This window comes from Phalacrocorax carbo, chromosome 4 (assembly GCF_963921805.1).
Source record: "Phalacrocorax carbo chromosome 4, bPhaCar2.1, whole genome shotgun sequence".
Classification (NCBI taxonomy): Eukaryota; Metazoa; Chordata; class Aves; order Suliformes; family Phalacrocoracidae; genus Phalacrocorax; species Phalacrocorax carbo.
The window spans coordinates 629,056-656,987 of record NC_087516.1 but is presented as its reverse complement, the minus strand read 5'-3'; the positions used below and the strand labels follow the sequence as shown (position 1 = coordinate 656,987).

The 27,932-nt window shown below is 62.4% G+C and overlaps 1 protein-coding gene across 2 annotated transcripts; it reads right to left on the bottom strand.

The window, feature by feature from the left end:
* Positions 1–15: 15 nt before the first annotated feature.
* VAX2 (ventral anterior homeobox 2) lies at positions 16–27,847 on the bottom strand. Of its 2 annotated transcripts, XM_064448779.1 has the most exons (5): positions 27,503–27,847; positions 26,852–27,115; positions 21,940–22,127; positions 4,488–4,527; positions 3,593–3,749 (listed from the first exon to the last, which is right to left on the bottom strand). In XM_064448779.1, the coding sequence occupies exons 2-5, from the start codon at positions 27,111–27,113 to the stop codon at positions 3,688–3,690; spliced, it is 552 nt and encodes a 183-aa protein (XP_064304849.1). In that variant the 5' UTR covers positions 27,114–27,115; positions 27,503–27,847; the 3' UTR covers positions 3,593–3,687. The 2 variants fall into 2 exon arrangements, with proteins under 2 accessions (XP_064304848.1, XP_064304849.1); XM_064448778.1 differs by lacking the exon at positions 4,488–4,527 and having other exon boundaries at positions 16–3,749.
* Positions 27,848–27,932: the final 85 nt, after the last annotated feature.

Below are 27,932 nucleotides of genomic sequence, written 5' to 3'. Positions count from 1 at the left end.
GGAGGCAGGCAGGAGGCAGGGCATAACTTTTATTAACTTTGAGAAACCATAAAAAAACACATTATTCGTTAAAGTTTTACATCCAGTACTCTTTTTTTTTAAAAAAAAAAAACCAGTTTTTTTTCCCCTTCCCAACTGTACAAGGCAGGAAGAGCCGCTGGCAGCGAGCAGAGTGGGGCGGGCTGGGAGCGAGCCAGCTTCCCCGCGGGACCTTCCCAAATCCCCCCGGGACAGCTTCGCTGGGGATCTTTGCTTTGGGAGAAGAAATTTTGGAGAAACAGCGGCTTTGGATCAGGTTTGGGACCCTTGTGAAAGCAGCATTTGGGTTTAAATTTGCAGTGTTCTGCTTGCCATTTCAGCGCAGGGCAGCCCGTGGCCTCCCGGCCTCGCTTGCCACCTCTCCCTCTGGCTGCGCCCAGGCTTTGGGGGCTCTTTTGAAAACACAAGTGGACCTTGAGTTCTCTGAAATGCCCCAGAACCTCCTCCGCCTGCGCAGGTGCAAGGGGGTCGCTTCTCCATCAGACCAAGGTGCCTCCCAATGAGGGTGGGGGGAATCGGGGTCCCATAACCTTGGCAAATTCAGCTGCTCCCGGTGGGGGAAAGGGAAAAACCAAAGCAAAACAAGCCCCGGGAGAGGTTTGCAGGCGGTCCTGCCTGTGGGCAGGATCCCTCCATACCGGCACGGCTGGGTGGGCACGGCTGCCCCACTGCCCGCTCTGCCCGCCTCAGCTCACTGCCTCTAAATACCACGTTTGCAGACCGGGAGAGGATGAAGAACAGTGATATAAATATAAATTAAGTGACGAGCGGAAGGGAGGTCGTTGTCCTGTCGAAAATCCAAAACCTCAGTCAAACACGTCATCGGGGTGTCGGGGTTTGGGCACCCCAGGGCACCGGGAGGATCTGGCAAATACTGCACTTAGGGAGAGGTACGGAGGTGCTGGCAGCGAGCTGTGGTCTGAGCCGGGCCGGGGGAGGGGAGCTCGTCAGCGCGTCACCGAGAACCAAACTCTGTCCCTGCTTTCTGCATCCCCAGGCAAACCCTGCCTCGGTTTCCCCACCTGCGGCCAGGGGGTGCCGACCCCTTCCGAGCTCCGCAGAGCAGCACGAGACCAAAGGGCTCGCTCCCATAAAGTGCTCCAGATGTGAGGTGAACAATAAATACTATTTCATAGAAATGCTTGATTTAAAGGAAAAATAAAAATCATCGAGACCTTTTCATAAAATCATTTATTTTAAATATTTCCCTGCAAAATCCTGGGAACACACAGGCTGGCGGCTGTGTCCCCTTAGGGACTGGTCCCTACAGGGCCTGGGCAGGGGGGCTGCAGCCCACGCAGCGATGCTCAGCCCGGGCCAGGCTGGGGGGTTGCTCAGTGGTAATTACTGTTATTACACATTAAACAGCAGCGGAGGGATGCAGGACCCCCTCGGCTTGGGGGTGTGAAGGGGGGACGAGGCCCATGGCAGCTCCTGGGCTCTAGGAGGGGCGCGGGGCATCATCCCCTCCTGCCACAGCGATGTCCCTGCAGGGTGTCCTGCCAGGGCTGTGCCACCAGAGCATCCTGCCAAGGCGATGCCACCACAGGGAGCCCTGCCAAGGCGATGCTCACACCACAGAAGGGCCAGACTCTGCCCAGCGTAGCCCTCCCTCAGCAGATACCACGGGGGACATGCTGCCCCCTTCCCCAAGGGCCCCCTCGTGCAATGCCCCTCTCGTTTTTGCCACCAGCACGGCTCCAAGCCCACCGTCAACCCTGTGGAGCTCATTCCCAAGCCGTGCCCTGCCTGCGAACGGCCCCGGCACTGCACACCTGAGGCCGAATCCTGCCCCGCGGGATGCCTTCGTCACCCTCTGGGATCAGGGTGCTGAGGTGGGAAGAGCAGCTGAGGCTGCCCGAGGGTCAGGACATGGCCGTGCCTTCGCAGGCAATGGGTGCTCAGCACCTCTCCGGGCCAGGCGACGGGAGGTCCAGCCCGGCGATGGGAGCCAGGCGATGGGAGCGAGGGGCGTGGGGTGCTGTTACAGCAGTGCTCAGGATGGGGCTCACTGCAGCGCCTGCGCTGAGCACCCAGGACAGGGCTGGGGGTCCCACTGATGGCAAAGAGCCTCCGTGGCCCAGGCTGACCCAGAGGGGCAGATCCCAGCGTCACAGCTGCCCATGCGTCCACGTCCCCCTCGGTGGGGTTGCCTTGGTGGGGGACAGGATGGTGGCTTGGACCCAGCTCACCACAGCCCCCCCAAGGGAGATCAGAGGCTCCTGCAGCATCCCCAGGGGTTTGCCAGGGTGGGACAGCACCAAAACAGGGTCTGGGACAGTGGTTTGGCTCTGCACGAGCAAGCACAGGGGAGCCTGGGGGTGGCTCATGAGTCAGGGTGGCTCCTTGCTCCTGAGCACAGGGACCGCTGGTGCAGGGGGCTGGAGACATCACCGGCACCATCGGTCCCCCTCAGACCTCCCCAGCTCCCCTGGCCCCGGGCTGGGGGTCCGGGAGGACAAGCATCCCATGGGAGCAGTGTTCCCTGCCAGCAGAGGGGACCTGGACCCCACAGCCACCGGGATGCTCTGAGACAACCTCAGCCCAAACACGAAGCCATTTGCAGGTGGGGAAACCGAGGCCCAAGGACACCATGGCCAGGCAGGGACAGAGCCCAGTGCTGCCCTGCGCTTTCCCTTTTGGGGTGCCCTCCCACTCCCCGGGGCTTTGGCGGTGACCCCAGCACCACGGGCCCTAGGGTGACAGTCCTGAGGGACTGGGGCTCTGTGCTCCCAGCCATAAGAGGCACCGAAAGACCATGGGGCATCGTCAACCCCCCAGCATCCCCCCCCAGAGCTGCTCCTCTCCCAGCCCATCCAGCACAGACCACAGCATCGTCTTCCAGACCGTGCAGGGGCGATACGTGGAGCGGGGGGGGGAACGTGACCCTGGCAGATCCAGTGGCATCTGCGAGGGACAACACAGCGCCGGTGACACGGGACAGCCAGGGACCCCCCCCCGAGGCGTGACCAGCGTCAGTCCTGGGGCAAGGAGCTGCAGGGTGTCACCCACGGCCGTGTCGGTGTGCCTGGGGCGGGGGCCGGCCGTGCACACTCACACGCGTGTGCATGCACTCGCGCACACACCCCCGCACCCCCACGGCGGGCGCTAAACGGTCTTCCACATCCCACTTGCCAAATCGAACCCCGGTGCGGGGCACGGGGTGTGCGGGGGCCGCGGGGATGGGGACAGGGGGGAGACCTTTTGACACTGGTTTTGATTTAAGGGCTTGGCTTCTTGCTGGGTATAGAATTGTCTTTCCTTTCCAGCCGCGTGTAAGGCTCAAAAGCAGAAGTGCCCAGTCCGTAAGCGCCCGGGAGGTCGTGTAGGCTGCCCAGGAGCGGCCCCCCAAAGCACAGCGGGGTGGCCGGCAGCCTGGGTGAGGAAGAGGAGGAGGAGGAGGAGGCGAGAGAAGGGACCTGCAAGCTGAAGGCTCCAGGCCCCGGGGGGCTGCTCCCACCGCCGAGCCCCGGGGAGGTGGTTCCTGGGGTGGCCAAGCTGGATCCGTTGCCTGTAGGACTGCCGATGGGGTTGGAGGTGGGAGAGAGGAGGCTGGGGGGGGCCGGGATGGAGAGGAGCCGGCCTTGCTCCAGCAGCCGGAGGATGTTGCAGGTGGCGAAGGACTCGGAGGTGGCGGCGGAGCGTTTCTCAGAGTCCCTGCTCTGGTCCTTCTTCTGCTTGGTGCGTCGGTTCTGGAACCAGACCTTGACCTGGGGGGGGGGGGGAGTGGGGGGACGGGGCAGGGGGACAGAAAGGCACGGACAGAAAAGAGCGCAGGGGGTCCAGGGAAAGAGAGGCGAGAACCAGGAGAGAGTGAGAGATACGAGAGAGAGAGAGACGTATTAAAATAAATGCCCAAGCGAGATCCGTTCCCCGCCACAGGGACTGCGGAGAAGTCACTCCCGCCTGCCGCTTCCAGGGAAAAGGCAAATTCCTGCGGGTGCCAGGGGGGAGTGGGATGGGAGCCCGGGGGTGGGAGCCTGGGGACAGGAGCCTGGGGGCGGGAGCCTGGGTTAGGACCCCGGGGTAGGAGCCCAGAGCCAGGAGCCCAGGGCTGAGCCACCCTGCTGCTGCCTGGTTCTGCCCTGTGCTGGCTTTGCCATGGGATGTGCTGGGTTCTCCCTGTGATGGTCACCAAACCCAAGCCTGTGTCCCCACCTGCAAACCCTTCCCTCACCAGATCAAGGCTTGAGGCAGGGTGGAGGGTCCCTGGCCTTGCTACAGTGCAGGAGGACATGTTAGGGGACAGGATGGCTTCTGGTGGCCCTGGATCTCTGGGCGCAGACCCGCTTCTGCCCCCGAACCCAGCTGGGGGCATCCCCACCCCAACCTGCCTCTGGCCAAAGTAAGGAACCCCCTGCCCAAAACTGCACCTGACTCACCCAGGTGGGATGTGGACCCCAGCCCGCGGCTCCCGTCCCCCTGCGGCTGTCCCCGCACCCCCTAACCTCTCCCCTGGGAGGGCAGCCCCCCCGCTTCTGTCCCTCCCTGGCAGAGCAGAGGGGTAGGAGAGGCAGAGAGAGAGACAGAGAGAGGCGTGAGGGACAGACAGATGGATGGAGGTGGAGGTGAGGGAAGGAGACGGATGGGAAGATACTCAGATTAGAGCATGGCAGATGGGAGTGGACAAGCCGGGCGCTGGCCGGGACCCCGGGAGTAAACCCCAGCACATCGGCACAGGCTTCGTCTCCGTCTGCTCTGGGACCAGCGGGTCTCAAACCCATCCGAGTCATCGGAAACTCATCGGGGCAGGACAGTCGCTCGCTGGCACAGCCCTCGCGCGTCCTCCGGCACAATAGACCCACAGTACAGAGCTAATGGAGCGTGGGGGTGGAGGAGGTCTCAGCCCCCCGGCCCCTTTCTGGGGACATAATAGTGGAGCCGACGTCTGGGCGAAGCCGGCTGGAGGCTGGGGATGCTCGGGGAGGAGCGGTGCGAGGTGCTCCCGTGCGATATGGGGACACCAGGACCATGGGGCTGAGCTAGTATCCCACACCCAAAACCTCCCAGGACCACAGGCCACTGCCAGTCCACGTCCTACCCGCCCCTTACCCACAGGGTCCCACGGGGAAGCTCTTGAGGAGGTTCCCTGTCCATGCACGCCTCGGCCCCGCACAGGGATCCTGGGTCCCTCATTGCCACCGGGGCTGCAGGGCCCTCGTCACAGCCCCAGGTCCCCAGGGCTGACATCCCTGTCGGTCCCTCCATGCCGGCGAGCGGGATGGGTTTGGGCAGGGCTGAGTGCTCCCAATCCCACTTCCCAGGGCACGGTGACCTGATGCAGAATTATCAGACCACCAGCTTTTCTGGCAGGGACCTCCTCGAGCTGACAAATTCTGGGGAGCACAGAGCCCCCCCAGCACAGGCAGCAGGGCTGAATGGGACTCCCACAGCCCCACAATCCCACATCATTATTGATGTCTTAATGAAGGTCTGGTGTAAGCCCATACAGACACGCACAGCCCCCGCGCTCTCCACTCAGAGCATCCCTCAAGCAGCCAACTCCGCAAGAGCAAAACCTCAAAAAACATGATTATGTCCTCAAGGATGGGCATGAAGTCCCCGAAGGCTGCTTTTTCCAAGCCCAGCCGGGTGCGCAGCGGGAGGTGGCAGCGGGCTCCTCGGCTCCTCGGCAGGGAGGGTGCACCAGCACCCACCCTTCCCACACCCAACACCACCGCCCACGGATCGGGCTCAGCATCTCCTGGCCTTTCCTGGGTGCAGCAGCCCAGCCCTCGCCTCGCTGTGCCGGGGAAGATGGAGATCAAGGGATGTGTTGGAGCCTGTCCTCTCGGCTGAGGGCCATCTCCATCCCTGAGCCCCAAACCAGGGTGCTCCAGAGCCCTGCTGCCACAAGCCCAACCCAAACCCTGCTTCCTCCAGCCCAGTGTCTGAGCCCACTGCGGAGGCTCCAGGGCTGGGAACCCACCGCCAGCTTCCCCCCCTGCCCTCTCCCCGGTGCCTGCACCCTCCCGGTTTGAGTGCATCGTCTCCAGGTACCCGGAGATGCCGATGGGTGTCAGAGACCCTCCCCAGCTGCACACGGATTTCAGTGCAAAGGGAAACTGAGGCACAGACAGCCCCTGGAAGCTCTCTGCATTGCTAAGCCTCCGAGTCACAGCTCCTAAGGCAGCAGGAGGTGGCTGCAGGACATAGAATCACAGATTCACAGAATGGTTTGGGTTGGAAGGACCTTTAGAGCCCATCCAGTCCAACCCCCTGCAGTGAGCAGGGACATCTTCACCCAGACCGGGTCGCTCAGAGCCCCGTCCAGCCTGGCCTTGGGTGTTCCCAGGGATGGGGCATCAACCACCTCTCTGGGCCACCTGGACCAGTGTTTCACCACCCTCATTGTAAGGAATTTCTTCCTTAAATCTAGTCTGAACCTCGCTGAGCAGCGCTAGCCCGGGCAGGGTGTCAGTCCATCGGTTACCACTCTTACTGACTTTGGAGCAAGCTACCTGAGCAAAAAAAACCCCATGGGAGAACAGAGCCGTCAAGATTTAACAAGATTTAACCCAGATAATCTGGGTACCGCCTCGTGGTGAGCGCTCCCTAAGATGCTGGAAAGGCACGGCAAGGATGGGACCACTTTATACCCACGTGCTGTTTTCTCTGCGCCTCCACCACTGGCCACCAGTAGATACAGGTTCCTCAGCCCTGGTGTCCCCTAAGGTCAGCTCTTATGTTCTGGTTGTCTTCTACAGGTTGTGAAAACCAAACACAGCTCAATAAAAGCAGAGGGCCCTTGTCAGGGCCTCCAGAGACCGATTCCCCCTCCTTCTCCGCTTCCCGTGGCACCTCATTTTTCCGGGGTGTTTTGGCTTTTGTTCTGTGCTGGGTCTGCGCTGCTGCCTCTCCTGGGAGCGCCTGGTCAGCTGGGGAGGAGCTGCCAGCCGTCACCTGCCTGGGTATGAAGCTGAATGCCAACAATAAATAGAAATACAGATGGCCGACTCCAATAAATAAATCAATATAAATTGAAGTGGATATTGATGCGCATGAATTTCTGGTGCTGAAACCCAGTTGCACACCGCCAGGGACACGGGGGGAAACGCTAAAGGACAGGAGGGAGAAAAGGTTGCGGTGGCACCGGCCTCAAACGTCCCGACATGGGGTTCAGCGGGGGAAGGGTGGCAAGATGGTCCTCAGGGGAAGAGGACCCATTGGGTCCTGCTGCTGGGAGACCGTCCCAGCACCTCCTCCCTCCCAGCCTGGATATCCTCTGCTCTCACTCCTCTGGGGCTCGCTGATGCCCTCGGTGGTGACGGCACCTCCATTTATCGGTACAGGCAGAAGCTTTCCGCAGCCCTCCCTGCCTGCACTCTGCATCTGATCCTCTTGCAGGGGGTCGTCCCACCCTCAGCCCACCTCTGCGGTTCCTCTCTGCACCCATCACCCCTGAACACCACGGCACAAGCTGAACGTGCTATGCTAAAGGCCTCCTCCTGCCTCGCAGACTGACGTGAGCTCTTCCCCATCTGCCCTGGTGACATCTCAGATGAGCAGGATCGCATTTGCCTTCATGGCTAAAGTTCATATACAGCTTGTCATTAATTAGTAGATCCATGTCCTTTTCATCCTCCATTATGATCAAGCCCTGAGTTCCTATCACTGGAGATGTAAATAAGCTCCGCCAGACGCAGTCCTTGACAAGCCCGTGAGTAATTTCCCTCCAGCCTTGATCCTTCGTCTTTCAGCAATATCCTCCACCACCTCCCCTCAACTACAGTTTCCCCACGCTGCAAGCTCTCCACTCACCCAGTGTCGTTCAAAACTCCCCATCAGCCACCAAGGCTTTGCCAAAGTCTGCTTTGATGAGATCGGCTTCATTTCCTTCTCTTAAAAAGCATCTTTCCAAGTTACTGGGTGAACTGGTGCGTGCCTGTGAGGTGGCGGTGATGCCCTTCCCAGTCTGGCCTGGAGGAAAGGCAGGGAGGACCCTGCCGGCACATCCCTGGTGGGCACGCCTCCAGCATCGGTGGAGGAGGTAATGCAGCCCCGTGTGCAATGTCTTGTTTCTCAGTTACCCACCCCGTGAGCTATGGTAATAACTGGAGGGCTGCGGGAGGAACCCAGCCACCGCCAGCTCTCCTGCCAGACTGCGGCGGGGAGAAGAAAGTGAGACCAAGGACACCCTTTCCATAGGAATGGAGAGAAAGGCCAGTTCCCAGATGTGTCACCTGGGGGGACAGCCAGGATAGCTGCTGGGGAGGGCAAGGGGCGGGGGGGAGAAGCCTCCCCCTGCTCCGGAGGAGTCCCAGGAAGAGCCCATGGCTCCAGGCAGCTGCAAATCCCCTGCCTGGGGCTGCGGGATCCAGGACCGCACGTGACAGGCCGGTCAGGTCAAGCCTGGATGCAAAGAGACAACGGCTTGCGTTTGGATGTGACCGAAGAGCGGGACAGGAGAGGTCATGCGTTCACCAGGAAAGGAAGGTGACTCTCAGAGGACAGGGAGGAGGCAAGCTGTGGAGGGCAGATGTCTCTGAAAGCCCTAGGAGACATGGCATGCGAGCAACAGCGTGATGCTGAGGGTATGAGGATAGGCATGATCTGCAGACCTATAAATCCATATGAGGGTTTGGAGAAGGAGAGTGCCCCCCTTTCCATAAGGTAAGTGACTGGGCGGAGGGATGTCAGGATAAAGCCCCTCGTGTTGTGGATCTGGAAACTCTGCTTTGCTCAGTCCCTGCCGCAGGAGAGAGGCTGGTAAGAGCAGGGGGCTTCTTGTCGGAGTAGGTGGAGGTAGGTCACGGTCCCCGGGCTGAAGCAAGGCAGACTCAAATGGCAGAGACAGAGCAGGTGGACCATGGGGAGAACGGCTGTGGAGGGCCGTTCCTGGGGCAGGAGTGTGCCCACCTTCACACGGAGCTGACTGGTTAGCACGGGAGGTCTTCCTCAGATACATGCCCTGGGTCAAGTGGGGTGAGGAGGAAAGTCCTACGAGCTGATCAGAAAGGTCCATCTGCCTTTCGAGTCCATTTGAGCTCGGAAGCATACGACTTCCCTCGGCCCTGCAGCATGAACGTCAAGCAGGAGAATCTGCTCTGCCCTGGGCTAGATGTTTCCATAAAGAAGCGGGGCCAGAGACCTCAGTCTCCGCACCCGAATAGCCCCCAGCCACCTGTGCACGCACCAGGGAGCCGCGGGGGAGCCGTAGCTCCTCACCACAACCGTCCGGCCTTGACTTGTTTCGGGTCACGCGTGACCCACGCGGTCACGCCGTCGTGCGCATTGAGCCCTGCGAGCGGTGGGGCAGGAGACGGCATCGCGCTAAACACAGCAAACACGGCTCTTCCGGAGGAGAGGCGCCTTCCGCAGCGGGGACTCTAACCAGAGGGTGAAAAAGCATGTTCCTTCCCTGGAAGACTTACCCAGGTCTAAGCCTGCCTTGTTGTAGATACAAGACACGGTCCGAAGGTACCCACCGGGGACACCGGCGCGCAGTTCCCACCGCTGGCACCAACCAGGTGGGACGCCGGCGCCTCTCACCCCTCTGCGTTCTGCCCAGCCCTGCAGGGAAACGTGCTGCCTGGGGACAGCAGCGCTCCTGCTTCGGTGTCTGGGTGTTGAGCACGGTGGGTCGCCACCTCCCCGAGGACCCGCAGGGGCTACCGGAGCATGAACCGCAACGAGAACCAGCAGGAAGGGAAGGAGATAGCCCCAGTGCCGTGATGCGCCTGTCCCAGACCGACAGGGTCACCCAAAGCCTTCAGGACTTGCTACAACAGCCCTCAGCATACAATAAACCACCACCACCACCTCACCGTCCCGCTCACAGCTGCACGTCCCAGATACCCTTTTCCTGCAAGATTTTCTTCCCACCCACCCTCTTCACCACATCAGAAGCTGAAGGCACCTACTCCTTGGGGCAAGGTCAATCAATCAATCCCTTTCTTGCTGGTGGAGATGGTGTCCAACTAGCCATGACCAAGAGTATGAGACCCCAACAGCACAGCGGGTGGAAAAGCAGTGCGGAAGGCGGAAATTTGCTGCCTGATCGTTTCAGGAGATGCTTCCTAGTGCGGGGTGTGAAAACCAGCCGGCACCCACCCCCCCCCGTCACCTTCCCCGCAGCACTGCAGAGCCTCTCGCCCCGTCCCCCTCTCCCCTTCTCGCAAGTCCTGCTGTCACCCAGCGGCGCAGGAGAGGGCCCGACCCCCCGAGGACCTCGGCTTGTACGTTCACCCCTCACGGGCTACGTGACTCCCACCACGTTCCCGTTTGCCAGGAGCGAGGGGCGCAGAAACCGCACCAAACAAGCCCCAAACCGCCGGGAGGAGGGTCGCGGGAGCCGGCGGCGCCGCGCAGCAGCTCGGCAGAAATATCAGCAGTAAAGGCTGATTATCTTCCTCTTCCCACCTTCCCAAAGAAAGCCTTCCCGTGGCGCAGCCGCCCCAGGGCCAGCGCTGCCCGACCGCCAAGGAGAAGGGCAAGGGGAGCGCAGAAGCAGCGCTGGTGGCCGCAGGAGAAGCCCTTCGGCAGCCGCCCCCGCTCCCAGGCAGCCTTCGCCGCAGGGAGAGTCTCCGAAGGGCCTCCGGCCAGCGCGGACACCGAGAGCCCGGCGGGAGGTGCCCGCGTGCCCCCGGCCGTGCCGCCGCCGGGTCCCCGTCTGCCTGACTCGGGCAGATGGGGGGTTAGTTTAGTTTATTTTATTGTTTTATTTTATCCTATCCTATTTTATTTTATTTTATCCTATTTTATTTTATTTTATTTTATCCTATTTTATTTTATCCTATTTTATTTTATTTTATCCTATTTTATTTTATTTTATTTTATTTTATCCTGTTTTATTTTATTTTATCCTATTTTATTTTATTTTATTTTATTCTAGTCTATTCTATTCCTATTCTATTCTATTCTATTCTATTCTATTCTATTCTATTCTATTAATTTTATTTTTTATTTTAAATTTTTATTTATTTTGTTATTTATTTTTATTTATATTTTTTAATTATTTTAAATTTTTATTTATTTTGTTATTTATTTTTATTTATATTTTTTAATTATTTTAAATTTTTATTACTTTATTGTCTTTTATTATTTTATTTTAATTTAATTTTTCTATTTTAATTTATTCTCTTACTTCTATTTTTACACTTTTACAATTTCATTTCGTATTGTTTCATTTTATTTTAAATGCACACACCCCCCCATTGCCCGCTCTGCAACTGAATGACCTGCTGAGGGTCACAGAGACGCACCCACAGACTTCTCCATCCACTGGGGTTTTCCCTGTGTGTGGAGTTTCCCTTCCCTGGGGAAGGGTTGGGGCTCCAGGCCCCCCCGGACCCCCCACCCTATGGCCTGGCCTCTCCCCGTCCCTCCCCACACGCCGTGGGGCACCGTCGCCGCTCCCCGCGTGGGAGGGAAACAGGAGAGCCGCGTCTTCGGCGTCACCCGCTCCCCTCGCAGAGCAAAGCCGATTCACAATGTCAGCGAGCATCTGAACTTCTCCGCGCGCCGCCCTGGGGGCGTCCTGCGAAGGCACCGTCCGTCCGTCTGCCTGCCCCCAAGCAGCAGGACGGACACGCGGGCACCGAGCCACCCTCGCCCTCCGCTCGAGACCCCCGCCAGGGCGCCCCTGTCCCGCGCCGAGCCGTCTAAACCATTACCCGGCCGGCAACCGCTGCGCGCGCGCCCCGCCGCCGCCGCCCGCACGCCTGCGCTCGCACGTGCCCCGCCGCGGGCACCCGCGAAAGCCCCTGCGTGCTGACGGACCCCGCCGAATCGGAGGCGGCAGGGCGAGGCCGGCAGCGGGGACACGGCACCTCCCCACGCAGCGGCTCCCAGCTCCCGGCGCGCCGCGGCCGGTGGCACCGCGGGAGCTCCCGGCTCCGCTCCGCGTCCCGGCGGCCCAGCTGGGCCCCGGCGCGGCAGCGTCAGGGGCGGCCGTGGGGCGGCCGTGTGCTGGCAGCGTGGCTTTTCCACGGCGATCAGCAGCGTGGCGGCACCGGGATGGAGCACACGAGGGGTTTGGTCCCCGCTGCCCTGTGCCGCGACCTTGGGGAGCGCCTCAACCTGGGCTTTACCTCCACCAGCCCCTTCTCCCACGACTGAGCCTGCCCGGCAGAGAGCTGGGATGCTGCTCCGATCCCTGCCCTCCATCCAACACCTCCGAGCTACAAAACAAATTATTTCCAAGCGGTTAATCCCGACGGAGACCCCCCCGCCAGCAGGCCGAGCCCCCCCGTGCGCTGCGGGGATGGAAAGGCACCGGGTGGGAGCCCATCGCCCCACGGCCATCGGGGGATCTGCTGAGGGCACCTTGCACCACCCCTGCTCCGCTCCTCCATCCCAGCACGCTGCCCAGAGCGCTCCCCTCCCCGCTGCGGTCCCTGCAGAGCAGGATGCGGCCACGCTGGCCAGCCGGGGACCGGGCCGTGCCCTCTCTTCCCTTCGGCTAATTTTTTACATCATCTGGCGCCAAACCGATGCGTTTTGCCGGCTTGCGGCTGAGCGGCGGTGGGACGTCGCTCTGGAGCGATCACGGTTTGCCAGTGGGAGCTCAGAGCCCGCGTCCCTGCCCGCCCCGGTCCCGGGCAGCGGGCACTTCACACCTGCTCATTAAACCCTGCCCACGCCGGCGCACACGCTGCCGCACACCATCATCCCCCCAAAATGCCCGCACCCCTCGGCCTCCCCGTGCTCGGCAGCCAAACAGGACGGTCCCCGTCCTCCCCCGGGATGCCCGCGAGCATCGCCCCGCACCCCGGCACCCACGCGGCCAGGGCCGGGGGATATGTTATTATTTTTTAATGGTGTTTATTGTTTGGCGGCCCTGCCCCGGGGCTGACCCCGGCGCCGTCACGCGTCCCATGCCGTGCGCACCTCCGGCACGCCGGCCGAGCTATTCATAGCTGCCGGGCCAAGGCCATTTTCCGCACCGGGATTAGCTCCCTGCCGCCATCAACAGATGCCCGCCATGGCACGGGGGACGGTGGGACCCAGCCTGCCACACCGCCATCCCCCCTCAGCACCCTGATCACCCTCATCCTCCTCCGCCTCCTCCCTCCATGGGCTCGCGGAGCCGTTGAGGCCGGGGCAGGCGGAGGCTCGGGGCGGGCTCGGGCCCCGGCGTTGTGTAAGCTGGCGGGCTCGCTGCCCAAAGCTGCTTCGGCCGGAGGTTTCATAACGGCGCGGCAGCTTCGCGACCCGTCTGCCTCTCCCCGGCCACGGCAGGGACGGCGCTGAGCAGTGATGGACTCATCCCTCGGCTTCTCCTGCAGCCCCTCTGCACCCTGACAGCGCTTGGGGCCACCCCGGCTGGACCACCCACCCCAAACCCTCTGCCACGGCCCAGGACAGACACGCCTGGGGCCACGCTTCCAGCCGCACCGAGCTCCAGCCCACGGCCGGGCAGCGTGCTGGGGACCACCGAGGTGGGGACCGTCCCCGAGCCGCCGGGACCTGGCTGTGCCCTCAGCGGGAACCTGTCCCCAGAGCAGCCCGTTGCCTCACCGCTGATCCAAAACTGCAGCCAGAAGCATGCCCTTGGTCTGCTTTTGCTCCAAAATTCAGGATATTTTCTGCTCGGCAGCAGGGAAACCTCACCAGGGCGTTCCCACGCCTTTTGCAAATGGAAATAATGTGAAGGAGCAGGGAGAGACGGTGAAGACGAGGGTGGAGTGTCTTCCACCGTCCAGCCTGGTGTCCCCAGAGCGAGACATCCCAGAGGGAGCATCCTCCAGCACGCCGGAATCGGCTAGAGACACCCCCATCTCCTCGGAGATGCTGGCGAAGGCTGACGGATGATTTTCCTTTCATTTATTTGAGTTTCAGAAAGTGCTGCCTGGGGGGGGACAGGTGGGATGGCAGGGCTGTCCCCACGGTCACGTCCCCTCCCGCGACACCAGGATCCAGGGGAAATTATCCGCGTGGATGTGGGTTTTCCTCCCATGTTCCACGCACGGAGCAAACTGGTATGGTTTTTACAAAATATAGCTGGGGAGGTGGGAGCACCCGGCCGGAGGGTGCGGGTGGGCAGTGGGACCCCGGGCAGAGGCATCAGAGCCGAATCCAAAACTGTCACCAAACTGATTTCCATAGGAAACCGTCGTTTTTAGGAAACAAATTTCTTTAAATTACACCCACTTGGAGTACGCTGAGAAAGCCTTGGAGATCCCGCCAGAAACACCCAGCCCTCTCGCAACATCTAGAACTGAAATTTTCGATCACAAATTCTGAAATTGTTTTTCACTCAGCAGGCTTTTTCCATTGAAAATGCTTAAGGACAAAAAAAATCTCAATCCATTATTTCACATTTACTTACATTAGCCATTTTTCCTAGCGCCAGCTGAGCTTGGGGAACTGTAGAGGTACCCCGATATTTTAGGTTATCTCCTAATTCATCACAGGAGCAGCTGTCCTGTAGAAGAGGGTCCCCTTGTTCCCCCAAGGAGAGCTGCTCCTTTCCTCTTTAGAAACCTTGTCCAATCCCCCACCAAGAAGCCGGTGCTTCCCCAGCTCCCTGACACGCTTTTGGAAGAAAATACCCAAAAGGTGAATTTTGGAGGAAGCCGAGGGGCTGGGGCGGGCAGGCGGAGGCAGCGGCCGGGCTGTGCCAGCCTGGTCCTGCTGCTGCCACCAGCCCAGGGGCCCCACAGGCTGTGGGGTAAACCCCACCACGTGCCCCCGCCGCAGGGAGGGGACGGGATTAGCTCGTCCACGTGAACAGGTTTATGCCACAAGCATGCTCTGACACGGGCTGGCATGTGGGAAGGGGACCCAGAAGCTACTGAGATGCCCAGCTTCTTCTAGGGTGACCCAGGGCACCTCCGGTGGCCTCCTCCTGCCACGGGACCCAGCACCCACCTCCCTTCCAGGCCAAATGGGAGCCAGAAACCTGCCGCATCTGGATCCGACCTGGGAGTCGTTAAATATGGGATCACCCGGGCTGACATCCCCCTCTGCCACCCACTCACTTCAGAACAGACGCGGTACCCAAGGTTTTAGCAGCAGAAGCCGGCTGCGGGTTACTGCAGCTGGGCATGACGCTCTCCCCCAGCTACCTGCCTCCCCGTCCCGCCGTCCCCACGTCCCCCGAGCCAGCCCCGGAGCGTTTCCAGGTCCCTCGAGGAGGTGGGTCGGACCCAGTCTGGCAGAGAACTGCTCCAGGAAAACAGGGTTGGTTATTTCAGCCTCTCCGCCAACCAAAAGAAGTGGCTCAGTGGGGAGGACAGGAGCAGCCGGCTGGGAACAGCACCGGGGGGTGGGAGCAGCACCCCTCAAAGTGGGCTGCGTTAGGCTGGGGCACCCCGACCCGCAGCACAGGGCATGCGGGGGTGCAGCTTCCCCGAGCGGAGGGGAGAAAACCTTCCCCGCTGGGCAATTCCCCACGGGAGAACGGTCGGAGTAAGCACCCACGGCACAGAAGAGCAAAGCTACAAAAGCAGCCAGGTGGAGAAAACACGACCCACAGAAGACGTTAGAGACTATTTTCCTATGCACAGTAGGGCGTGATGGACGGGTGGGGGGATGGAGGGATGGGGGGATGGAGGGATGGGGGGTGGAGGGATGGAGGGATGGAGGGATGGGGGGATGGAGGGATGGGATGGAGGGATGGGGGGTGGAGGGATGGGGGGTGGAGGGATGGAGGGATGGAGGGATGGGGGGGTGGAGGGATGGAGGGATGGAGGGATGGAGGGATGGAGGGATGGGGGGATGGAGGGATGGGGGGGTGGAGGGATGGAGGGATGGAGGGATGGAGGGATGGAGGGATGGGGGGATGGAGGGATGGGATGGAGGGATGGGGGTGGAGGGATGGAGGGATGGAGGGATGGAGGGATGGAGGGATGGAGGGATGGGGGGTGGAGGGATGGAGGGATGGAGGGATGGAGGGATGGAGGGATGGAGGGATGGAGGGATGGAGGGATGGGGGGATGGGGGGATGGGGGATGGAGGGATGGAGGGATGGAGGGATGGGGGGATGGGGGATGGAGGGATGGAGGGATGGAGGGATGGAGGGATGGAGGGATGGAGGGATGGGGGGATGGAGGGATGGGATGGAGGGATGGGGGTGGAGGGATGGAGGGATGGAGGGATGGAGGGATGGAGGGATGGAGGGATGGAGGGATGGGGGATGGAGGGATGGAGGGATGGAGGGATGGGGGGATGGGGGATGGAGGGATGGAGGGATGGAGGGATGGAGGGATGGGGGGATGGAGGGATGGGGGGATGGAGGGATGGGGGATGGAGGGGGGGGATGGAGGGATGGAGGGATGGGGGATGGAGGGATGGAGGGATGGGGGATGGAGGGATGGAGGGATGGAGGGATGGGGGGATGGAGGGATGGGGGATGGAGGGATGGGGGGATGGAGGGATGGGGGGATGGAGGGATGGAGGGATGGGGGGATGGAGGGATGGAGGGATGGAGGGATGGAGGGATGGAGGGATGGGGGATGGAGGGATGGGGGATGGAGGGATGGAGGGATGGAGGGATGGAGGGATGGAGGGATGGGGATGGAGGGATGGAGGGATGGGGCATGGAGGGATGGGGGATGGAGGGATGGAAGGATGGAGGGATGGGGGGTGGACGGATGGAGGGATGGAGGGATGGGGGGATGGAGGGATGGAGGGATGGGGGGATGGAGGGATGGGGGGATGGAGGGATGGAGGGATGGGGGGATGGAGGGATGGAGGGATGGGGGGTGGAGGGATGGAGGGATGGAGGGATGGGGGGATGGAGGGATGGAGGGATGGAGGGTTGGGGGATGGAGGGATGGGGGATGGAGGGATGGGGGGATGGAGGGATGGGGGGTGGACGGATGGAGGGATGGAGGGATGGGGGGATGGAGGGATGGAGGGATGGGGGGATGGAGGGATGGGGTGATGGAGGGATGGAGGGATGGGATGGAGGGATGGGGGGATGGGGGGATGGAGGGATGAGGGGATGGAGGGATGGGGGGATGGAGGGATGGAGGGATGGGATGGAGGGAGGCCTCCTCAGAAAAGAACACACTTGGCTACGCCACCTGCATTTTCTGCATGGTCTAGAGAAGGGATTTCCACCAAACCTTTGGAAATCCAGCTTCCCCGCACCCCGAGGACTGCAGACACTCCGAGGGCGAGGACCGCGTGCCTTTGGAGCGAGCAGACCGGCGATACAGTCCTCCCTGCCTCTTGTGCCTTGGGGAAGCCCCAACCCGCAGCTCCCATCGCCAGGCTCTGGATGACTCTCACCTCCTCCAGACCGCAGCTTTCTTGCAGTTCTCCCCGTGAGAAGACAACTTGTGCTGCCACCGACCATTGTTTCATTGTTCTCTCGCTGCGAGGACTGATAGTTGTTAATGACTTGAGGTGCGATTAATTTTTAACGGCATCATCTTAATTGCCAGGCTATAAATAGACCTTCCCGCCCCTTCTCTGGCTCAGCTGCTTCCTCACATATGTTTTGCTCCACATCGAGGGGATCGCAGCCCTGAAAGCCTCCTGCACTGCGGAGGATGCTCGGGGGGATCAGGCCAGCGGCAGCAATGGTGCCATAGGATCCTCTGCCAAGGATGGCCAGGAGTTTGTCCCAGGGAAGCCAAACCACCGGTGATGGAGGCCACCGCAGCGAGGGGAGCACGCCGGGACCCGTGGGGGTCCCACAGGCTCTCCAGCAGCACGATGCTAAGACCTCTCCCCACTCCGTGCCCCACCGTCCCTCTGCAAAGGGTCTTCAGATGCTGCACAGGAGCTGAGGAGCTCAAAAGCTCACCAGGACCTTCTGGGCAGTGCACAGATCCAAGAGCTGCCAGCAGCGCTCCTGGGCATGGCCTTCCCACCTGAGGACACCCCTGTCCCCCCAAAGCTCCTGCCTTTGGGAGCGGACGAGCCACCTCTCAGCAGAGGGACAAGGCTTGGAGCTGCGTGGAGAACATCTGATACAGCCAGCCCTGTCCTGACCTCCTGGGCGCCCGGCCCCCAGAAGGGGCCCTTGTGTGACAGGAGTGTCACTCCTCTGTCCTCGCTCTTAACGAGGGCAGGACGAGCTGGCAAATCCACCGGGTCACTTGAACCTGCGCCTGGCATTGAACTCCTGACCCAGGCAAATCCCCTCGGCCGGCCCATCCCGCCTCTCGTCCTGCCGGGGGATTTGTGGGAATTATCCTCCCGCCGCCGTCCCCCCCGTGGTCCTTCTGCCTCACAGCCGCCCCTCTGCCTTGTGTTTTCTATCCCTTAAAGACACTAAGAAGGGCCACTTTTCCCCTAATCCCTTGGGATGCGGCGCCTGGAGAAAGCCCGATGCACAGATATGGGCTAGTCCCTGCTCGGAGCACGGGGCCCGATTCTGGGTTGTGCCAGGGTGGGCTTGGGCAGCCCCTCCGCAGCCCTCCACGCCGGGGACATGGGAGTCACCTGGGATGCAGAACCAGCACACCTGCATCTCTGGGTGGATGAAAATATTCTACGGGCTAATTAAACTCATTCAACACTAACCATGTCTGTGGGTTAATTAGAAAAAGCATCAGTGGCATTGGGTTGGAGCCCGAGCATCTCCCGGTCAGGCAGAACAGGCACACGGCTCCCCGGGGCGAGGAGGTGAATCCCCTGGGCTGGAGAGAGCTGGGGTGGATGGAAGCACCTTCCTCATCCTCGCCTGAGTGTGGGTGGCTCTGAAACTCTCCCTGTGTCCCGTCGGTGCCTGGCTGAGCCCCGCAGACGCAGAGGGGCTGGCTCCGGAGGGGCGGCAAGGTGGCGGGGAGCACGGCGGGACGCCGGCGGGCGGCTCTGCGAGCTGCGAGGGCAGGCCAGGCTCATCCGTGGCGGCTGCCGACGGGCACCAGCTTCTGCAGCTGGTGCTGCTCCGGGGGCACGCGCGGCTCTGAGCCCCCCGGCACAGGGGGGCAGTGCTGCTTCTCCCTGCCTCAGCCTGGGTGACCCCCTCTGAGCTGGGTGACCCCCGCTGTGCACCGGGGCAGGGGCCAGGGACATGAAAGCAAACAGATCCCTACTCCCCACTATGGAGGAGGGCTGTCCTGCCTTCCCTGCAAAGAGCAGCAATAGCCTCCTGCTTCAAAGTCTGCCAAAAAGCAGGATCAGATGCCAGGAAAGTAAAATAAGAGCCTTAAAGAGGCCTTTTTTTTTTTTTTCTCCGGCAGGATTTCTCAGGGGCGCAGCCTGATCGGCGGACCCACTTACGGGGACGCTTGGCTGCAGCTCTCCAGCTGCGATGACATCGTGTCTCTTCCTATCTCATCACGCTGTTTGCACCACTCTCTCTTTGCAGAGGAGCGGAGATGAATCATTCTTCCCCCCCGAACATTCACAGGCACAGAAAAAACTCCCTCCTCAGCGGCCCCTTCCTCCGTGTCCCCCGCTCTTCCCTCCCGCGGTGGGACGCGGCGGGCTCCCATCGCAGCCAGGGGTCCCTGCAGAGAGCCAGGTTGGGAGCAGCTGGCGGGGGGTGGGGGGGAGGTTTCCTAACCCTGAAACCAGGGTCTCATTCAATGAGGGGATGGAAAGGATCCGTCCCAGTGTCCCAACCACCAGCACAACGCAAACGTCAACCAGGAAAGAACCACAAGATGATGCTGGTTGGGAACAAAACCTTCGACGAAGTAATCAGACCCTAAGTCCCAGGAGCTGCTCCTGGTTAACACTGGGAGGAAAATCACCGAAAGTACCCAAAATACTCTGATTGGTGCAAACGTTGTCCCTGCCTGAGTCGCTGGGCACAGAGGAGCCCGCGGGACAGCAGGGGCTGGTGGTGACTACCCGGTCTCCGGGCCACATGCAGAGCAGACCAGCACGCCGCACGGAGCCGTGCAATGCCCTCCAGATCTAAGGGGTCTTGTAAAACCCTGCGGTCACCCGGCTCTTGCAACGACCAAGGAAAACTCCCAGCCATGAACAGCGAGGGACTGGGGCGGGGGGTGACGCCTGAGTGTGCAGGGAGCCTGAAACCGTGACCCACGGGCACCTGCACCCTGCTGATGAGAGGAGGCAGCCGGGCACCGAGCCTGGCACTGCCATCCCCGGGCACGGTGGTGTCTGGGGAGGGACGGGCAGCGGCGGGGAGCCGGGAAGGCACAACGGGGATTCTGCTGCAGGGAAGGGAATGCTGTGAAAAGCACAGAAAGGGATTAAAAAAGACAGAGATGAAGGAGAGAGATGGGGAAAAAGAAGACACAGGAAGGAGGAGAAAAGAGGAAAAAAGACAGCCATGGCCTACAGGGTGTGAATTTTCTCACTGAGTGATGAAGGCAGCAATGAGGCACCAAGGAAGCAGTAAATAAGTGGATATTAGTCCCTACAGAGAGGCTGTGCCCTGCCGGCCCCGGGCTGCGGCAGCCGGCACCCTGCTCAGCACAGTCCCCTGCCCCGTGCTCCCGCCGGCCGCACCGGCCGCCTGTCCCCTCCCACGCCGGCCGGGGAGCCGGAGCTCTGCCCCCAGCACGGCACAGCCAAGGTTACCCGTGTCCCTCCCGGCTCTGGGGAGGTGATGTGGGACCAGGGCTTTGGCTGGGACCCCGGGGAAGGGACCCCCGTGCAGCGCCCGGCTCAGCAGGGCGCTTTGCTCCTAACCATGGCACAGCCGTGCCAGCCGCCAGCGCCTCCTTGTACATATCCCACAGACAGAAATCTGCTCCTTACCAAAGGAAAAACCCACTCTGCCACCAAAACAGGGAAGAGCTACTATTTTTTGTGCGCCGAGGCTCTGCTCCCCCTTGCAGAACCACGCAGCGGCCGCACAGCGAGCGCCGAAACACCATGGAGCAACAGGATCTCCCCAAAATCAGACCCTCTCAGCACACAGGGAGAGCCCGGAGCCAGGGGCCTGGCCTCCCAGGACAGCTTTGTTCTGCAAGGGGTTTGGAAAGATTGAAATTATTTCCTATCTGAATCGATGAAATGTGCCTTTTACTGGCCCGAGAAGGGGCAGACTGGGCTGACGGAGTCATTTCTGCAGGTCCCAGCTGTGCTGTTTTGCACTGTGGTCTTCATTCATTTTGTCCTTGTTACGATTTCCGTATAAATTTTCCATCCCAAACCATCGCCACCCCCCAGCAGACGCGCTTTTTGCATCAACACCAACTCCCGAGCAGCGCGCAGCCTCTCCCACCTCCGCTCAGCCAGGCTGAGCCGCTCAGCCCAGCTCTCTCCGCGCCGGCCAAACCCCGGCGGAGGAGAACCGGGACAATCCCTCCCCGCCGGCGAAGCCCCGCGCAGGGCCGGGCACCGGCGGGGGGGTGATGGAGCAGAGATGCCCAGGCCACGGCGCAGCTCTGGGGGGTCTCCCAGTCCGCAGGGACGGTCCCCATGGCATCCCCACCCTGCTGGGAGCGGGACAGGGAAGGCACAGAGGCTGCAGAGGTGGGGGGCAGCGGCGGGGTGCAGGATCCATGCAGGATCCGACCATCTCACGCACAGACAAGTGCCTGATCCCGACAGCACCCACGCCGCACCCCGACCCCGTCACCCACCCCGCGCTGTGGGTGCTGCCGTCAGGGTCTCGGCTCCCTGCTGACCCCCTCCTGCTCTTTTCTCTTCCCCACTTTGCCAGACCCTCCCTGGGGGAGCCAGGGGATGCTGCTCATGGGGGAGCAGTGCAGCAGCTGGGGGGGGTCCCTGTGGACCCCGCTCAGGGCTGCCCCTCACTCCCCCAACCCTAAACCTCCCACTCCTGTGGCTCGAGAGAAAGGGGAGGAGGAGAGCGATTGCCCGTAGCACCGTGCGCACCCCAAAACACCGGCCAGCGTCCCTCCACCCCGGCAAGCACGGAGCCCCTCCACCCGGGTTTGGGGCCGTGGGCTCAGCTCAGCCCCAGCTCCCGCCCCAGGACAGCTCTTGCCCACCCCAGCCATCACCCCCCCCACGCCGGTGGCCAGCACGCCTGTCCCAAGGGGCTGCATACGGCCACGCCACGGGGCGGGGGGGATGTCCGCGCCACGGAGGAGCCGCCACGACCCTTACCTGGGTCTCGGAGAGGTTGAGCTGCCGCGCTAGCTCCGTCCTCTCCCGGCCCACCACGTACTGGCAGCGCTGGAACTCCAGCTCCAGGCGGTAGAGCTGCTCCGCCGTGAAGGACGTCCGCGTCCGCTTGGGCCGGTCCAGGTCCAGGCCCTTGGGAAGCACGATCTCCCGGATCGTCCCTTTGGCATCTGGCAGGGAAGCGGGGAGAAGGGCCGTCAGGAAAAGGTCTCGATGGGAGGAAAAAAGCTGCGCTGGGGGGGAAAGGGACTGGGGGAACTGGTCCAAAATAGCCATTACTGGGGGAGGAAAAGCTCCATTAAAGACCGGCTGCACCGTCAGGGCTGATGTGAGTGTCTGGGCTCGCCGCGGGAATAACTGTAAGAAATCCCCCAAGCTGTGGCTAAAAAAGGCGACATCCCACAGTTCGGTTGTTCCCTCTGGCCCCAAATGCTGCAAGTTTATAAAGCTCCAGGGAACGGTAACAAGCCTTCGTAAAAATAGGGATTTTATTTTTTTGCCAAAAGATAAATAGAAATCAAAAAAGCAGAGCATTTAATGACAGAAATAATAGCTTCTGGATGCCAGAAGCAGAAAACAGTTCTATACCGAGGAAGAGTTCAAAATAAACAGATTTTTAATTAAAAGTATATTTTAGTTTTAGTTTCCATACTTCCTTGGGAACACCCAGAAAATTTTATCTCTATTACAATTGCTTTTTTTTCCCAGAATTATTCTCACTGAAGGAATATTTTCTTGAAAAGCAGCAGCTCCCACTTTGGGGCAGTTCCCTATTAAAGGACAAGTTTTGGAAGTGCCGAGCGCCCCGAGCCGCTCACGGCAGCAGATTTCATGGCGCGGAGAAGCAAAAGCGGGAGGCTTTACCTCCCACGATAGCCCCGCACAGCCCCTTCCACGCCGCAGGATGCGGCCCCGCCGAAGGAGCCGCCGCGTTACCTTCCACCGACAAAGGACGAGCCTTCCCAGGAAAATCCGCGGAGCCACGAGGTGCCCCAAAGCCTGTCCCAGCGCCGTGGGCTGGGACGTGCCCCGACGGGCTCTGTGTGCCAGACATGGCTCCAGGTATTAAAAATGAGCCTTGGAAATCGCCCGCCGGGTTCCTGCCTGACCCCAAACCCCTCATGCTCCTTGTTTCTTGTGCTGCCTTTCCTTAAGCACCAGCAATGCCAGCAGAAAGCCCAGTTTTCCCCAGCCCCAGAGCTCCCCGTTTCTGCCCAGGGGTTTTCCTGCAGGTTAAAAACCAGCCACAGAAGCCACGCAGGGCTAGCAGCCCCGAGCCCCGAGCGGCCCAAAGTCTCCAGCAGCCTCGGCTAGAGGTAAATTGCTTTCTCTCTTTCTGGCTGACTCAGGCATGGAAAGATTATAAAATTGCTAGGGCAGGAGGGGGGAAATAGCGAGGAGCCGCCTGGGAGGGGGTGATGGAGCTGGTATGGGGACAGCAGAGCTGGCAAGGGGACGGTGGGAGCAGGGAGCAAGCACAGGCTTGGGAGAGGGACCCCAATCCCGAAGCCGGTCTCCCACCGCCGCGTGATGGTGCGTGGCAGAGGCGCCATCCCGGCACGGCCTTGGAGCCCGTTGCAGGAGGCGCCGGGGCTGCAGAGGGCTTGGGGAGGGTCAGGGTGGGAGAGGTGGGATCAGGACCGTGGGCTCTCATCTGCACCCCCAAGTCCTGTGGGTGGGCACGGGGCTGTTGGAAAGGAAAGGGGTAGTGGGTGGATCGGAGGTATCTCCGGTGAGATCGGGATGCCGGACCGGGAACCATTTTGCGAAGGAAAGAGTGTTTGCAGAGATGGTGCCCAGGCCACGTCCGCACTCCCGTGCCCACGCCGCGGCCCCCCAACACAACAACAGCCGGGGCTGCCAGCACCAAGCAGCTAACAGAGACGCTCATGCTTTCCAACCGCAGCTGCAAGTAGCTGCCCCTCCACCCTCGCCGCCCTGTACGGCGCTGCCGGCATTATTACAGGCATTATTTATTGTTATTTCCCCCCAGCAGCTGGGGCGCTGGGCGGAAGGAGCGGGCTGGGTGCAGCCCTGGAGGGAAGGGGACACAGCCCGCGGTGCCAGCCCTGCAGGGGAGAGGCAAAGCCCCTCGCCCCAGCCCCTTGGCCCGGCCACTCGCAGCCCCCGTGGCACAGGCAGGTCGCAGCCCTATTTCACGCCGCAGACCTTCCCCGCTGCCCGTCCTTGCGGGTTTTGGGGGGACACACGGCCATCCCTCCCGTGACAGGAAGGGCACAACACCACCCTGCCTGAGGAACCCCCTCCTCAGGGCCTTCTCCCATCAGCTGCTGGATCCCAGACCCCCAACACCCACCAGGTCCTGCCGGTGTTCCCCAGGGTTTTCCAGCAGCCCTCAGCCTCCCCAGCGGGTGATAGGCTCTGCTCTCGGGGACCAGGCTACACCTGATGGCAGCACATCCAGGACAAGGTCTGGGACCAAAATCCCCCAAAAGAGGTCTAGTGCTGAGGGGGTCAATCCTTCCTCTGCCTCAGCAGCTAAATATGACAAGGCAGGACAGGCAGACCTGGCCGGGGAGGAGAAGGGAAGGTGAGCGGGCCGCAGCTTTGGGGTACTGTCGCCCCCCGAGACAGTGAACAGCGATTTTACAGCCGGCACACGCTGCGGCGCAGCACAGCAGGCCAGGAGGGACACATCCTGCGCACCGACACGCACAAGCGGGGTCAGGCGCACGCAGATGGCCCCGTACGCCCGGAGGCACCCCGCATGCACGAGGAACACCTCTCCCCGGCGCAGGGACACCCCACGCACATCCGCATCTGTGGGGTTTCTGCACCGACATCTGTGGGGCGCGCGCCCGCCCTGCCAGCCCTCGGCACGTACACCCATCCCTCTTCACGGCGGGGGCACACGCACCTCGGGGCACACCTGGGGGGTCACGGGAACCTGCAGCCCTTCTTGGTGCACCCCAAACAGCACCGGGGTCACCCCCAAAAGCTCTCCCTGTCTGCCTGCACCCCCCGGGCACAGCGCTGGGGCAGCCCCCGGGAGGTGACCGGGAGGAAATGGGGGTTCAGCACCCTGGGATCTGCCCTGCTCCCCTCCTGCCGACCCCTAGGGCGGCTGCCAGCGGGACCCGCTCCTCGGGCGGGTCCTTGTGCCGTTAATCCCCGCTGCCGGCCCTGCCTGCACCCCGCCGGCCGTGCCCGCCTCCAAAGGCACCCCAACCCTGCCGCCGCGATGGCCGGGCTACCAGGGCCGCCTCCGGTGGCAAAGCCGCCCCGTCGCGGCGGCTGGAGGCTCCGTCCCGCACCGGCGGTCCCCGGTACCGAGCCGTACCGGGGAGGGGGCTGAGCCCGGCGGAGCCCCCGGGACAGCACCGGGACGGGACGGGCACCCCCCCCCCCCGCCGCCGCTTCCCAACCGGGTCTCGATAGGGGGGGCGGGGGGTGTCCCGGAGCCCCGTCCCCACCTAAGCCACCCTGAGCGAGCACCGGGGAGGGACCGGGGCGGGGAGGCAGCCCCGGGGCTCCGGGCCGAGCTGCGGCGGAGCCGTGCAGGGAGGGGGGTGGGGGGGAGATGCTGCCGGTTGACCCCGGACCTGGGGGGAATTAAAAATATTTTAAAACATATTTTTTAAATTTTTTTTTTTTTTTTTTTTGAGGAAAACGCAACCTGGAGGCGCTTCCCCGGCGCCGGCCGGTGCCTGGCACAGACCCCATCCCTGGGCGCGGGTCCCCCGTGGCCCTGCAGACCAGCTCGCCCCACCGCGTCGCCCGTGTCCCCCTCCGTGTCCCGCGTGTCCCGTCCCCCGCCACCCCCCGCTGTATTTCGGCTCTGTTCCCGTTTATTTGCGGCGTTTCTCCCCGCCACCATTTTGTCCGCGCCGCGGCGGCTGCAGCAAGATGGTGAGACCGGTCGCTCCCGGGCGAGGGTCTCCGGGACCGGGAGAAACGGGGACCCTGCCCCGGGGTTGGGGTCCGAGCTCTTCCCCACCACCACCCCGCCGCCAGCCCCCCCCGGCCCGTCGGGGTGGCCCCGGTAGGGCCAGGGGCGGGCGGAGGAGAGGCCTGACCCCGAGCTGGGGCTCGGCGACCACGGAGGACCCGGGGGGACCCCACGGGGTGGACCCCGGGGGCTCCTCGGATGGTCTCGGCCCCGCTCACTTCAGCTTCTCCGGGCTCCGGTTTGGGGGGGACCGGCGGAGGAGGGAGGAGGAGAGACGGACCCGCTGAGCATCCCCCGGGCTGCCGCCCCGGGAACCGGGGAGAGCTCGGTGTGCCGCATCCCCACCCAGGCACCCCCAAATTTATTTTTTGAGGGGCTTTCGCCATAAGCCAGGCTTATCCCGTTAAACCCCGGGCCGGCGGTGGGTTTAAACGCGGGCGGCGGGGTGGGGTGAACAGACTCCCGGTGCCGCCGTGCTGCGAGCCCGGGCCGAGCCCGCCGCGTCCCCCCACCCCCGACCGAGCGAGTGATATTATAAAGAGGAAATTAAAAAAAAAAAAAAGAAAGAAGAAAGAAAGAAATAGCCCCTAACTCGCCGCCGCTCCGTGACGCTTTTCTCCTGCGACAACGTTTGAAAAGCAAAACTGATGCTTTCGCCCCTCTCCCGCTCCCTGCGCATCCCGCCGCCGCCGCCCGGGGGGGGTCGGGGGGTCCGGGGGGGTCACGGACAGTCGCCCCCCTACCCCCCGGTTCGGCCCGCTGAGCTCGGCCAAGCCCGTTCGCTCGGTGTCAAAGCGGGTCGTGAGACGCGGGCTGAGCCCGGCCCCGCTCCCGGGAGCGGCCGGGGATGCGATACCGGGGGGTTGGGGGGGGTGGGTTGGGGGGGAGCCCCATCCCGCTGCCACCCGGGGTGAGCGGAGCCGGGATGTGCCCCGGTGGGGAAAAGGGGGGTCCCCGGGTGGGGAGGACAGCCCGTGCCCGTACCTCGCACCAGGATGCGGCGGCAGTAATCCGCCTCGCCGGCTCCCGACGGGTTTCCCCGCTCCGGGACGCGCTCCTTGGAGGAGCCGGGACCGACCGCCGACGTTCCCGGGATGTCCTTGAAGCCTCCGCCGCCTCCGGTTCCACCGCGCAGAGCCGTGTCCAGCTCCGGCCGGCTCGGTGCCTTCTCGCGGGCCCTCCCGGTGGCCGCGGGCTCGGCCGGTGGCCCGGGGCTCCCGCCGGGCTCGGTCCCTCCATGGCTCATCCCTGCGGGCGCCGCGGCGGGATGGAACACGGGCAAAGAGCGAGCGGGAGAGGAGACGGGGAGAAGGAGGCAAGGCTGGGCGGGGGGGCGCCCGCCCCCCCACACCTTCCCCAGACCCCTTCCCCTCCCCGCCCCTCCCCGGCCCCCCCCGGGGCTCAGCGCCCCAGCTCCCCCGACCCCCTCCCACCCGGGGAGGGAGGGGGCTGCCATTGAACCCCCCCCTTCCCACCTCCACCAGCTGGAGGGGGGTTACCGGGGAAGGAGGGGGGGCGGTGGGACACCTCGGGGACTCCTTGGCGGGGGGGGGGGTAAAAAGGAGCTAAAAACTTTGACAGGCGGCTGAGGCCCCCCTCCCCCCTCCTTTTCCGAGCCCCCCCGCCCCGCCGCACCTCGCTCCGGGCAAACTTCAAGCGCTCCGGTCGCCGCCGCTGCCCTTCCATGGAAAACCGGTGCCGGTGCCGGTGGGAAGGGGGTGGGAAGGGGCGAGGGAGCGGCGCGGCGCCGGGGCGCGCATCACGGGAGGTGGGGGAAAAGATTGGGGGGGGGGGATTTTAGGGAGGGAGAGGTGGAAGAGGAGGCGGAGGGGAGTGAGATGCGAAGGAAACGGGGACCGGGGAGGAAAACGGGGCCCGTACTCCCCCGGCCCGACCCTCCCCCGCGCATCCCCCGGCCGCCACCGGAGCCGGGAGCGGGCGGCTGAGCCCCCGCCGCCACCGGGGAGGGTCTGGGGCGGTGGGGGGAAGGAGCTATTTTACATTAACGGCCCGGTACAGACGCAATTTCCTGCTCTCGGTCCGTGGCACCGATTGGTAAACAAAA

Bases quoted from the DNA above. Each gene is read 5' to 3' on its own strand.
- VAX2 (XM_064448778.1), bottom strand. From the start codon at position 27,113: ATGAGCCATGGAGGGACCGAGCCCGGCGGGAGCCCCGGGCCACCGGCC. The intron at 22,128-26,851 runs GTACGGGCACGG...CTTCCCTGCCAG, and splicing joins CCGCCGCATCCTGGTGCGAG to ATGCCAAAGGGACGATCCGG. The intron at 3,750-21,939 runs GTAAGGGTCGTG...CCCCCCCCCCAG, and splicing joins TCAACCTCTCCGAGACCCAG to GTCAAGGTCTGGTTCCAGAA.